The 14,482-nt window shown below is 38.7% G+C and overlaps 1 protein-coding gene across 1 annotated transcript in view; it reads left to right on the plus strand.

Moving 5' to 3' along the window:
- TPPP (tubulin polymerization promoting protein) overlaps positions 1 to 14,482 on the plus strand; it is a 64,208-nt gene that overhangs the window by 26,179 nt on the left and 23,547 nt on the right. The window contains exon 2 of the mRNA XM_009324487.1: positions 11,518 to 11,671. Coding sequence (XP_009322762.1) covers positions 11,518 to 11,671 — 154 coding nt within the window. The remainder of the gene's footprint in view (positions 1 to 11,517; positions 11,672 to 14,482) is intronic.

Raw genomic sequence — 14,482 nt, forward strand, 5'->3', positions numbered from 1 at the left:
TTCAAATTGCACTTGTAGTTCTACTTGAGCTTCAGAGTGATTTAAAAACATGTCCTGACAGTACACACCCTTTGCCTTGCCACCATCTTGCATTGTTCTTTTCATGCCGCTCTGATGTGGGTTGGCCCAATGTAGGTGAAATGGCCATTTTGGTAGCTATAAAGATCCTGCCTGGGAATTAAAAAAACATGATAATATTAGACATTGTAAAGATACGGAGCTAGGCTTTTTGCTGAAACATCACAAAATCCCAGGACAAAAACAAGAAAGAAATTCTAGGAAAGTTAGCAGCACGCAAGTTTTGTTTTATTTTCTTTTTTAATGTAATTTTAAGGAAAAGCTGAGAGGAGAAAAACTTTTGGATGATATGTTGCTAGAAAGAAGCTTGGATCCTCATTGTTGTTGCATAATGATGAGTTGGATTCAGTTATTATTCTGTTCCTTGTGCAATGGTTTATTTTCAAGGTCCAATTCAGTTCTTAATGAAAGCATAATTTAAGCTCTAATATCTTGAGGCTCAATGAGTTAAGATCTTACTGTGTCAAGTCCTATTTAATAATGCTCTTGTTCTTTGACCTCTTGTAGTTGTGTTTGAATTTTGTCTGAATTGAGTAGGATGTTGTATCATATAATCATACAATATCTAGTCCTTAGTGAGGTACTGAGCTTTTCTGTTCTGATTAATAAAAATAGCACTGTCATATGTAACTGTGATTTCTATTGTGGAGATTTCATTTTTCTTTCCTCTGTCAAATGCCACGTCCTGTTCTTGGTTAACTGGTCTCATCGAAAGAGGTAACTTGTCTTCCCTGAATGTCAACACAGTCAAAACATATATCAAAAAATATATCAAATATATATCAAAATATATCATATATCAAAAAATATATTAAAAAATAGTGCATGTGGAGAGAAAGCAGTAAGGAAGGTTACTGGCTATCAAAAGCCTGAGGGGACTGGGTACTAACATGAAAGTTCATTGGGTTACGTCTCTTTTCCTATCTCTGATTGTCATGTATTTATACCAATTCAGGTTAATAATATAACAGAAGTTCTGAAAAATAGCTAATAATCTGAAAGCTGTCCTTGAGAATCTTTTTCTTTTCATACTTAGAAACAATTTTGTACAGTTTCTATGGATTAACTGCCTGGGATCAGATGCATTCACTTTTGCTTAGAGGATGTTTGGCCATGCAGCATTGGCCTTGCCCACAGTCATGGCTTGCAAGGGTATTCTAGCTTCCTTTCAACAGTGTTTGTGTTGGACATTGTTTCATTATATGTAGACCAGTCTCCTTTTTAACCAAATATTTTCACACTGCTGGGGAGAGTGAATCAAAATAAACCTAGCTGCTGGGGTTTTTTTTCTGGGACATGAATGAGATGTGTCAGCTCATATGGGATTGCTGGTGAGCTCTAGAAGGATGCCTTATCTGTGTTTCCTACTTTTCTTTCTCTGGGTTATTAAGCAATGAGTTCATGTGCACTGTTTTAACTGGCAGAGAAGGTACAGGTGATATTGGTTCTTTGCCCTGTCCTCTCAGCTGTAATGCCTTTGCCATAAACCTCTGCACTTCAACAGCAGAAAGAGCTTTTGAAACTGTAGTGGCTGTATCAGCTTCTTCAGCCCTCTGAAAGATAAAATGCTAAGTATTATTATAAGAAAACAGCTTCTTATCACTAGCTTGTGTAGTAAGCTCATCACAGCCTGGAGAAGACTGACAGATGAAACGATTAGCTATTGAGAACTGTTAGTAAATCTTCAGCTATCCTTAACTGCTTTCATTTATTGGTATGAGGCTGCCTTAATGAGCACTATGACATAATCCTCTTGGATTTTCATATTTCGGATGTGGTCAGCAGTGTCCCTGGCAGCTGTGAACTGTATTAGGTTGTTACACTGTGGTTAACAGTTTCTGCTCCCCTGTGATCTGTGTGTGCGTGCCCAGCCCTAGCGCATATCCTTAAGATGACAAGAACCAAAGGGATGGCAAATAAATTGAGCCCTCTGGAGAAAAAAAACAGCATATCTGCAGAAACCTGATTCTGAGGCACCATCTTCCTGCTTCAGCACTAGTTTGTCCCCTACTATTTGGGTCTAAGGCCTGTCTGCAGCCTCTCTTTTTTTGCTATCCATTTCTTACAGCTTTCTGTATTTCGGCTAACTTCCCTGCTGCTGTCACTCACCCTCGCCACGTCCTTTAATGTCTAACTTCCTCCTGAGTCGTGCTGACAAATAGTGCCGGCCCTCCATGGACCCACAAGATAGATTTCTATGTTACTGAACAACATGCTCTGTAAGTTGCATGTCATTTATTCGAATCTTTCACGGAAGTAAACAGCATTCTAAGGATAAAAGCAATATGTTTGTGATAAAATTACTGTCTTTTATCCATTGTGTGGATAAATACAGTTATTACATTCTTTGTGTAGAGTCCAGAGGACCGACAGCCAGAACACCTCTCTTCTTCGTATGATACCAGTTAAGAAAGAAAAGTTGAAGTCCTCCCAAACTACTTGGTAGTGCATGTTTCTATCTCTCTTCAAACTCAGGTACATGCCTGTCATGAGAAATGCATTTTCAAACTCCTTCGATGTAAGTTGGGGCATGTACTCTCTTCAGGATTCACAGTTTTCCAAATACTTCCTTTGCAGCTTTTTATCAGTAGCTAACCATTACATGGGTCTATTCCTAAATATCCAGATATAATGTTATTTTTGTTCTCTTAAACTAAAAAAAAAAAAACCAACCCAAAAACCAAACAAGTGGATTCTGCTACTGTTTTAAGCTAATTTAATCTCTTCCTCTAAGCCCCGTGTAACCATCAGACCTACTTTCTGCTTGGACTTTTTCTTTTCCTCATCCTCCTTAAGTCCCATTAATCTCTTTAACCCCTTTAACTCATTGTGGGGTTTGGTTTCCTTTGGAAGCTTTTACCTACTACATGTTTTTGCCAAGTCACTTTCTTTCTCCAGTCCCTGTCTTCATTCCCTTCCCAGTACTATTTATCTGATAGGCTCATAGATTTTGGGTTTGTGCCCCCCCTTTTTTTTCTTTAACTTCAGATTTTATTTTAATGGAAATGAATTTTCACTGTGAGTGAAGCACATAGGAAGAAAATGCTACAAAAATAAAGCCAAGAAGAGAAAAAGGTTAACTTCAAATATAGAAGAGAGTTTTCATGAGAGAAGCCTAAAATATTTAGGTTAAAATAAAGCCTGATAGGTATCGTCTGCTGGTTTAGTGAGCTGCTGAAGTCCTCTTGCTTCAGATTTTCAAAGCGTGGCAGTTGACAAGCTGTCACAGTTTCAGATACTTAGAATGAACTAGGCGCACTCTGCTTTACCCTTGCTCAGTAGTGAGACAAAAAGCACCTGGAGGGAAACTGGCACTTCCAGGTTCAGTTCCTGAATGATGTGTGTTCTTCTGCCCTTGCTGCCCACTCAGCGACTTCAGAAAGGTTTCTGCAAGTCGTGACTATTGCTGTGATATAGAGCGCACATTTTGCACTGCATTTTGCATTGTACCTCTCTTGTTGCTTTGCTCTCCTGGGATGATGAGAAAACTGATGATGGCATTGCCTTGTGATTGTGGGGTATATGAAGCCATTCAGTCCAACTCGTTTTGTCTACTTGGCCAAGATGCTAGAAGTTATGTTTATAGAGTAATTGTGAAGGTCATCTGGATGTCCTTTGTCAGTCCTAATCTTTCCCTCAAGAGAATCCACTTCCGGTAAATAGCCATGCACTCAAAGGTGCCTGTGTTCCAGAAGTGACCACTACCTTAGCTGAAGATCTCTGTTGTATCTTTTTCCTAGGATCATTTTTCTGAGGATATCTTCTTTCCTGACAGTTTGGCAATTTACTCCTGCTTGCATCAACATCCAGATGTCTAATTTCAATATCCCGGTTCTACCCATAATTGGGTAGAAGTCTCCGATGCAAGGTGATACCTCAAGTTTTGCTTTCTTAATTGGTTCTTTTACAACCACCTTTCTTTAGAGCTATTAGTGCAGCACAAAGAACCTGGTAGAATTGTATTACAGTATCTCCCCCTCCCCCCCCCCCCCCCCCCGCCCTGCCAGCCAGCCTGGGGGCTCCCCTTGCATCGCCTGGCTTCAGCTATATTTGTCAAATTTTTACACAAGTCTCTGCTTTGGGTTAGTCATACATGGTTCAGTTTTATCCAAGAAACTGTGTTCTCTTTTTCATTTGTAAGTTTTTTGCATTGTATATCTAAATTTTGTAATTTTGTTCTTGAGTGATATATAGTAAGAAACAGATCTTCACAGGGTATGTTAAATACTCCGTTAGATTGCCAAGTTCTAGCAGCCTGGTTAGCCTACCTAGGGACCTAGCTTTAGTTTGGGACTTGTTTTTGGCTGTGAATTGTGGGGCTGATGGCCAGTAAAAATGCTGAGCTGTGTAGCCCAAAGAGAGCAGCAAGTGAAAATTGTAAACCACAAAAGGAAAAAAATAAGCTACCAGTCCTGTGGCATAATCTGCTGCTTGGTTAAACAGATTAGCCTTGGACTTTGTGTTGGTAACATTACAGCAGACAATCTTGGAAAAAAGAATACATCTGTTAGAGGAGTGATGTATTTTGCAGAGACCAGTACAAACCTTTCTTGCTTCAAGGAATTTGTCTGTGGTTGCTTTTTACTGTCAACATGTACAGTACAAATACCACTAACCATTGCTAGTAACGTACATTATATTTATAGATTACATCAAAAAGACTTGGTGTGTTAGCACAAGTAGCAAGAAAAGAATAAATGTCAGTTCTACTAAACAAACAGGAGTGAATGCTTTGGGAAATACCACAGTAATAATCATAAAGTTGCTGCTGTAAAGTGGTAAATTGGAAAAACCTATTTGTATGAAAATCAGGGAGTTTCAGCTGTAGTGAGTTTTTAGTATGGCAGATTGCTCTTGGGGAAAAAAGTAAAAAATTCTGGACAAGTTGAGTAGGATCCATCTATTATTTCTCTTAACTTAAAAAAAAAGAAAAGAAAAAAATGAAACATGTTTTAGAAGAAACACTTCCCATTTTTCTTTTTTGTTTGTTAAGATAAAGTAGAAACAGCTGAAGTTTGAAGTCTGGTCTGAATGTCATTAGGAAATATGCCTTTGTTAGGGTTTGGGGTAAAAAGTCTGACTTATATAGTCTGTTCTCAGTGTTATCATGACACCTTTATATGATAAATTTGAATAATTTAAATTATTAATTCTGATAATTCAGGAGTGTTTCTTATTATTTGGTTAGCAGTTACCTCCAGGGATGTGGGGAGCAGTAGTGGCAAATCAGAAATTGCCTGATTAAACTTACAGTGCCGGTAAGTCAGACACTGTGACAAATAAGCCACTCAGGCATTCTGTTGCCAGCGCAATCCTTCATTCTGTTTTCTGAATGAATGAGACTGCCTTGGGAAGGGAATAAGTACAGGGAGTACCCAAAATCCTGTTTGTTCTGATTTACAAGAGATGACGCTGTTGAGTTTTGCTTGACTGCTTGTTTGACTGAGACACCCAAGTCCATGTTGAATTTAGACTAACATTACAAACAAAACTCCTTGTACAAGAATTTATGCAAAAACATTTGTTGGGCTCCCACCTCTAGTTATACTGCTTCAGACCCTTCTCAGACTTGCTATACTCCTTAGACCTTTGTGGGTAGATGACAGCTTCCACGGCAGAACAGTCCTGGTTAGTGTATGCTGCTGTAATCCTCTCTGGCATGCTAGTAAGAATAGAAGCTTCTCTGAGTATTTTTACATCTTCTTTCCCCTCTTCAATCTAAGAAAATTGAAAGGAAAAGTGACCTTTTGGGATGGGAGTATGGGAGGGCTTTTGGTAGCTCAGATTAAGACAGAAAACTATTACGTTAGAGACTTTGCTGTATTATAACGCTGAACTGTAATAGTGCTATGGAGATAAAGATTTCTAATATTGGTCAAGGATTTTGTGTATTGGGTATGTGGAGTGTATTTGTATAGCTTTTCTCTTCAACTAAAATTGTAGGCAACTGTTAATCCAAATAGTATTCAAGTCCAAATAACATAGAAGTAATAATTTGCAACAGTACTTTTTCACGCTGCATTGTTCTAATCTTGTGAACACAGGACACTGTTAGTAGTAATGTTTGTGAATGAAAACTGCATTGCTTGCTGTTGCAACCAACTTTGGGCCAATGTTTGATCTTTTACACTTTATGTTCACTTTGCTGATGTCCAGGCTCAGAACTGATGCTTTTACATGTGTGAACTTGGGCTCCCATGAGCAAACTGAGGAATTCAAGCTTTAGTTCAGAATCTCCCCATTGGTTGTGGTTACATGTGGAGAGACCCATCAAGGAAGGGGAAGTGATGGGAAGCTTCCTTAAATTCTTCTGAGTATGTTCAGTCTGTTCCCAAAGACAGGCATAGATACAAGCAACTTCCACAAGTGTAGCCATGAATACACTGTTTCTTCCACTGAAGGAGCAGGTTTGGAGTAATTCTGTTTCTTTTAAGAGGCAGAGCTTAAAATAGAATGGCATGTAAGAGTGTATCCTTCCTAAATATAAAGGTTTCTTTGTGTCATAATACACTACAGGGCTTTAAAAATTTATATTATTAATGTCCCTCATATATATCTTGTTCTTTTCATTGAGGTGGCCAACCTTATGATGTCTGTTTTCATAAAAGCCTTCCCCCCCCGCCCCCTTTCCCTCTATTGTTACTATTTTCCATTTTGTCTCATTTTCTGGTCAGGTAGTTTTAATTTGCGTTTCCAGTGTCTGATTGTGTTGTGTTTCTGTAGCTGTTCACACATTCCTTCTATTTCATTCATCATCTTTTTTTATTTATTTTTTATTTTATTTCCCCCCCTTTTCTTTTTTTAATGTACAGTATTTTATCTTCTTTCTAGGTCTCTATTAACTCTCTGGAGTGCTAAACCTAAGAGAAGGGTGTTAATAACTTAGAGATCACCCTTGGCATACTTAATTGTAGACAAGTTGCTTGAACTTGTAACACTGGGAAGATGAAAGTTAACATATTTGTTTTGTTATTCCCATGAAAATGAGATATTTATAATAAGCTTCTAAAAACAAGTTATAAATATACACAAAGAAGCTGATTCTTTGTAGCAATTGCTTAATAGAAGAAACTGGTTTGTTTGGGTTTTTTTAGTTGGTTTGTGTTTTGGTTTTTTTTTTAGTTTAACTTCATGACCTCTGAAAAGCTGGTGTTGTAGAGGGGCCTCCTGAATGTGAACAGGGCATTAAAAATGGTGGAAATAAACTGAGGGTACGACTGCTTTGTGTGTCATGTAGTGTTCATAGTATTATCATTTTTCATAGAATTATAAAATAGTTGGGGGTTGGAAGTGACCTTCAGAGGTCATCTAGTCTAACCCCGCGCCCCCTGCAATGAGCAGGGACATCTTCAACTAGATCAGGTTGCTCAGAGCCCCGTCCAGCCTGACCTTGAATGTTTCCAGGGATGGGGCATTCACCACCTCTCTGGGCAACCTGTTCCTGTGTGTCACCACCCTCATTATGAAAAAATTTCTTCCTTATATCTAGTCTGAATCTACCCTCTTTTAGTTTAAAACCATTCCCCCTTGTCCTGTTGCAACAGGCCCTGATAAAAAGTTTGCCACCATCTTTCTTATAAGCCCCCTTTAAGTACTGAAAGGCTGCAATAAGGTCTTCTCGAAGCCTTCTCTTCTCTAGGCTGAACAAGCCCAACTCTCTCAGCCTTTCCTCGCAGGAGAGGTGTTCTATCCCTCTGATAATTTTTGTGGCCCTCCTCTGGACCCACTCCAACAGGTCCATGTCTTTCTTATGCTGAGGGCTCCAGAGCTGGATGCGGTACTGGTCTCACCAGAGCAAAGGGGCAGAATTACCTCCCTCAACCTGCTGGCCACACTTCTGTTTATGCAGCCCAGGATACAGGTGGCTTTCTGGGCTGTGATCACACATTGCTGGCTCATGTCCAATTTTTCGTCCACCAATATCTCCAAGTCCCTCTCTGCAGGGTCTTTTTGTGGACCTGGAGGGGGCTGATCCTGTGGCTTAAGAGTGTGTAAATCAAGAGCTATGTAGATTCGTTGACAGACTTTGCCTCTGTTATTTCTACCTACTCAGACTGTTTTCTGCTCTGCATTCAACCCATGACTGTACAGATAGAAGAGAGGGTAGGAGCATGCTGTCCGGCTGAGTAAGAATGATGACAGCAGCTGCTCAGAGCTCTTTGAGACCTGCCTCTAGAGACAGGAGGTGGTGTAGCATTGCTACTTGGTGATTTAGATGCTATGGTACATGGCATACATGTACCATACATGGCATACCAAAAGTGCCAGAACACGTTGTGAATTAATCAAGAATTATGTTCTATAGGGTTTTCCACAAGACTTGGCGTATGTTGCAACTGTAGAATTTTTGAGTTAATTATGATGCTTTTCAAATGGGTTTGATAATATTGTAATAGATAGGAGGAGGAGAGAGGATGTTTTTGGAGTATAGAAAAAGATAATGAATTTCAAAATCAAAGCTGCTTTATTTAGGAAACTTTTACTTGGGATATAGTTTCAAAAATTCCTTTATTCCCAATCCTATTTTTAGTGTCACTCCAATTAATGTAGTTTTCTGGTAAAGAAGATCTGCCATGATGCACATTTCTTTTTCTTTTAAGTCCAGCAGCAATACTACCTTGCTCATATATGTATCCAATTTGTGGTTACACCTTAGGTTGGAGGGGAAAAAAACCCCTCGTTTCCTTTCCCCATGTTAGTGTGACAGGGAAAAGACCAAATGTGAGCGGTAGGAGAAGGAGATGTTCTTTGTTCCTCTTGGCACCCTTATTTATGTATTTTTCCTTTTAATACAGAAAAAAAAAAATCGTGCTCTTCTATTTGATAAGTGTGGAACCAAAAATTCTACATGTGTTAATAAAAATAAAAGGACTCAACATGAGCTTCAACAGTTTTTGCTGAAAGTGGTCATTCCCTTTCCCATTGTGATGATCCTGACTGATGATCCAAGCTAAACTGTAGCAATCCTGACTGGAGACTTCCAGGTAATCTGTGTGCTACAGAAAATTGCATTTGAAAGGTCTGTATGTTAGACTTGGCTGTGAGCCTATAGTGAACAAGGGCCTTAGTGTGGCGTTACGCTGAAGCTTAGCAGTGATTGCCAGTGCTGTCTTTTTCTAAATGAGAGGCAAACCAAAATGAAGTCCTGACCTCTTGAGCTAGTTAAAAGTTCTTGGACATGTTTCATCAGAAGAGGGATGTTAATCCTATTAATGAGGATCCTGGACAAATTCCAAGTAGTTAATTGTTGTTTATTCCATGTGTCTTTCTGATTTAATGAAATACTGGATTGTATTCTTCATTTCTGTCATGATGTTCTTTTACTAGCTAATTCCATGAGATACTCTAGCATACGCTTCACCTAAAGCAGATGAGTAGTTGCAAACAGAAAGTTTGGTGAAAAAACAGATAAAGTTTATTTCTGGCTAAAATAGGGAGTGTGAGGGATGTAGGGATTTACTACATGGTGGGTTGTGTTGGAAATAAAGGATACTACTAATGAACAGTATGTGAAGGGTTGCGTTACCATTGGATTTTATTGTGAATAACCAATTTCTCCTTGCTTTAAAAGCCTGGGAAAAAAATTTATTTTGTGTTTAATTAATTGAAGTAGGAGTCACTTCCTAACTGTTGGTGTCTAAAACTGGGAAATCTCGCTTCCCCGTTTCATTAGTGGAGGCATCCTCCAACTGAGGGGGATTTAACCTCTGAAAGGTGTCTGAGAGAAGATCAAAGATGAATCGGTGATAGATGAATTGCTCTTCGCAGTGGCTCTTTGTGATGCTTGAATTAAAATAAGATTTTATGCATAGTTTTTCTAGCCTGAGATTTCTGTTGCCAGTGCACACTTTCTCTATCCTTGCATCTATCATTTATTCATGTATAAACAGCTGTCACTGTTGAAAGTTGGTCTGGGTTGTGTGGTGGTTTGTTTTTTTTTTTCTGATTTGCTTGAAATGCTCTCTAAATTGGCATAAAAAGAAATGCTTCAGCAGCAAACAAAACTCGTGTAGTAGCACGTTTCCCAGCAACATGGACTGTCAAATATTTCTTTGACTTTGAGGGTGTCATAATGTTGTAAGCAATTGAAAACATCTTCTGCTATTAAAGATGGTACTATTTAAGGTTACATCAGTGTAAGTATCAGAACATCTTTTTGAAAAATTTTCTATTTGAACTGTTAAATTTTAGCTTAAAACGTATGGCTAAATTTTGGTGTATAAATTCTTGTTCTAAAGATCAGGGAATCTGTAATACAGGAAAAGGTGTGGTTTGTGTGTGATAAAATTCATAGAAAAGAAATTTATTTTTTTTTTTAATAGTGAGTAATCTCATTAATACTGTGGCCTCATACCTGAATTTTAAAATGAGGAACACTAAAAATAGTTTCGTATTAGGGAAAAGAAAGGAACACTGTGTACTCCACTACATTATCTCCTGCCTAAACTGAATATTTTAAAATGCTAGAAAACTGACTTGCATTAATCCCCTTTTGGTTAGACACATCTCTGTAGTGAATGCTGAGTTTCTTTGTAAGAGTTTTATCAATCGAACCCTTTGGCCTGATGGGTGTAAAAGATCTGCAGGAGTGACTGTATAAATAGATGTTTTTAAAGTATGAATTTCCCACTCTACTTGTCAGATTTTGCACTGTGCGCTGCTGTAGCAAAATCTTTTCCACTAAAAGTAAACCTAAGCAAGTAATTTACTAGTGTGGAAATATGGGCTTCCTATTAGTAAAAACAACAGCAAGTCTTCAGCTCTGAATTTCTGGGGGGCATTTATGAGTTTATCAGACTGCTATATTATGTTTTCCATGAACCTGTGAATGTTTTATGAAGGTGATGGTCTAAGAAGGAAAACGGGTATTGAATTTAAATGCATCACTTTAAAATTTGTCAGTCTTTAACAGAGGAGGAATTTAAAGTTTTTAAATGCTTTTCAATAGTTTGCTTTACACAACAGCATTATTCTTAATTTACTTGTGAATACATGAGTAGTGACCTATGAATAATATGTCATAACCAGTTATTCAAAGAGGAATAAAAAATATTAAATAACAAAACTCACCTAAGATGCTTCAGTTCTTGTCTTTTATGTATGCAGGCTTTACAAGTCTTAAACCAAATGAGGCTATATTTGATCTGATGAGCTGCAGGCATTCTGACAGCAGGCCAGGTCCCTTTATTTCCTCTTTCTTTCTGAACGTTCATCGAGGGAAGTTTCTAAAGCACTATCCTACTGATGTACATAAAAAAAAAAAACAAAGTTATGTTCCTGGGATGTATTTTATTTGACACCATAAATGGGCTGCATGGGTCTTCCTGTTCTGTTGCAGTTTTCTGTTGTTCACTGTGGTAAACTGAAACCATTCTGTTATTCTTGGAATGCTTGTTGTGCTCTCTTGTAGTTTCTTTCAATTTCTGTTTGTTTCGACAGGGGAAAGTCTTCCAGAACTATCACTTTTGAGCAGTTTAAGGAAGCTCTTCAAGAACTCTCCAAGAAGCGATTTAAAGACAAGAGTGATGAGGAAGCAATTCAAGAAATGTATAAACTAATTGAAGGAAAAGCCCCGATTATATCTGGAGTAACGGTATGTTACTGACCTAATGGATGGATTGTTCTAGCTGTCCTGCGTTCTACTGCAGTGTTGTTAGATTCACCCGCTTCCCTTTACAATCCACAAATCCAAGCAGCCTGCCTCTGTGGGCCTGAAGGCAAGGACTGTGCTGGGCTGAGTGGGAGCAAAGATTATGCAACAGCTGAGTATTGCACTACTGTGTATTCTTGTGTGGCACTGTCATTGCTTCTGCTAGGAATTGTAGAACCACCTAGCAGCATGGTCAGGAAAATTCAAGGAGAGCTCTTGTGTGTCGTTAGAACATAGAAACATTCATGAAGAGTGGTGTATCAAAATCAAAAAGAGTAGAAGGGAATTAAATTTAGAACCTCATTAAACAGTTCTAAGATGCTGTGTGAAATACCAAAAAGACTAAAGCAAAGACATCTTAAAATACACCATGTGAATCCCAGAACACTGGAAATCTGGGAATAACTACCATGTGGTCTGGTCTTTGTTTTTCGTTTGTTCCAAGTCTGTCAGAACTATAACGTTCGTTCTTTTTCTTTTTTTTTTCTTTTTTAAATATTGGCATCCATATATGAAAAGGAAGTTATAAAGCCTAGTGTATATAAGTTTGGTTGTCCTTTTAAACGCTCAGGTTAGGCAAGCTTTTACCCTGTAGTTTAGGAGATACTGGAGTGTTTACCATCAACTTGAATAGTCCTGTCAATTTAGGTCATCTGCTTAAAATTTTGTGATCCTCCTAAATTTTGGCTGTAGAGCTGTGAATGAAAATCTGATTGTAAATAATCTTTCCAGAAATCGGTTCTGTACAAAGGAATGGTGGAAATGTCAAATGGAGAGATCTCTTTTGAGTTGTACGATTTGACAGATTTTTACAAGATTTTGTTTTATTACTCTTGTAGTCTCATTTGAAACAAGTGGTAGTTTTGATACAGACTTAAAATAATGAACCTTTCTTTTTGTCCTTCACTCATTTTAGTGAATTTTAATAACTTGTTCATCTATACAGGGATTCTCCCTCTGAATTGTGCACATTCTTCTAGGCCTCACTCCTGATTCCGTTTCCGGTATTTCAGCAGTCAGATATTAAAATTGTCAATGGCTGCTAATAAGGGAACAGCCTCTTTCTGCGTGGATGACAGGATGATAAGAGAGCTTTGCAGATGCAGGGTAGTATCATGTAGGTGCTGCAGAGGTATACAAATGTGCCAGTAGCAGGGGGAGAGGAATGGAGGGGGAATGTGAGCCAGCAGTGTGAGGCTTGCCTGTACTCCTCTGGGGAGAGTTGGAGAGGAAGTGAAGAAATAATGGGAGAGGCCGGGGATCACAATATTCTCCCCTGCTTGCTGGCAAAATAAGGAGCAGGAGGCAGAGCTTAAAGGGAGGAAGATTGCATGCTGGGAGTATGTGTGTGTGGGAAAACCCCAAATTTCATGTTTGTTTTATCATGCTAATTTAGTTCCCAGGTGGTAAAAATGACCCAAATACTTGGATATTAAAGGCATTAAAATAAATAAATACATGGCCACTCTCCCCCCAGCAACTTGGGAATACAGATATGAAATCTATATACAAGCATTCTAATGGTTTGTTTACTTTGGGAAGTCTGTGTCCTGGAAATTTTAAGTTGGACTGCTTTCTATATGATTAGACAGAGTTGTATGAAGCTTTTCTTAAACTGTTCTAGGATAACTCAGTCATGCCATGTAGTGTGTGCCCTGCTCTGTATAGCTCTGCTGTAGGTCATGTAGATTTGGTTCAGGTTTCAGCCAGACAACTTTAGTGTGACTACTGACACATTAATCTAAACATATTAGGGATGGAGATGGAAGCATGATTAAGTGAGGCTTGTGGGTAAATATACTTCAGCAGCATTTGGAGATTTTTGTGTCGTCTTATGTTTTCTGCTTTCTGTTGGGAGGGAGGGGCAGGGCAATATGTCTGTACTGAATGGCAGCCTGGGGAAACCACTGCTTCAATAGGATGGTTGGAAAGTTTACTTTCACATCAGGCAATGAGGATTTTGGTGTATGTTGTGATAGAAGATTTTTTTTTTTCTTTTTGTGTTGATTTTTTCTTCTTCTTCAGAATGTTGTAGAATTACAAAAATCCCTGCTTGTGGTTGATGTGAAGGCTCAGCAGCCAGACATTGAAACTGAGTGAAATTTTGGGCTGCTTTCTAATCTGCAATGGAAGGTGTATGGTTGGCTTGGTCACACAGGAAGAAAAACAACAGGCAAGTGATAGGGGTTATTTAAGCCATAGCTTTATTAGTTCATTTGGTAGTGATCTGGTAATAGAATATACAGTGCAGGTCATACATCTCTGACAGTTTACAATCAGACATGTAAATGAAGTCTAGGGCCTTTTAGTTGCCCTCACTCATACACAAAGGCTACAAGAGCAAGACTGATGTTCTTTCTTTTCCTGTACCAAAAGCTATGTGCTGTAACTATGTTGAATGTATTTCTACACCTCCTGTGGAACAGATACTTGCTTTGGTCATTGCTGGCTCTTAAAATAAAACCAATTGAACCTCAGTGTGTATTCAACAGGGTCACTGACATAGAAATGTAGAATAATTTCAACTGGAAGGGACCTGGGATGATCTCATTCAACCTTCTGCTCATAGGAGGGCTAACGTCAAAGCTAGATCAGGTTGCTTAGGACCCAGTCCAGTCAAATTTGCTGTGAGGGTGGTGTGGGTGTCAGGGCAGTACAGCAGTAATAGCACTTTAAAAGCTAGGTGATGGATGCTCAGGGTGATGGTGATGGGGGCAGGATTGTACTCTCACAAAAAGGGACCTGTTAGGGAAA

This window comes from Pygoscelis adeliae, unplaced genomic scaffold (genome assembly GCF_000699105.1).
Source record: "Pygoscelis adeliae isolate BGI_AS28 unplaced genomic scaffold, ASM69910v1 Scaffold95, whole genome shotgun sequence".
NCBI lineage: Eukaryota > Metazoa > Chordata > Aves > Sphenisciformes > Spheniscidae > Pygoscelis > Pygoscelis adeliae.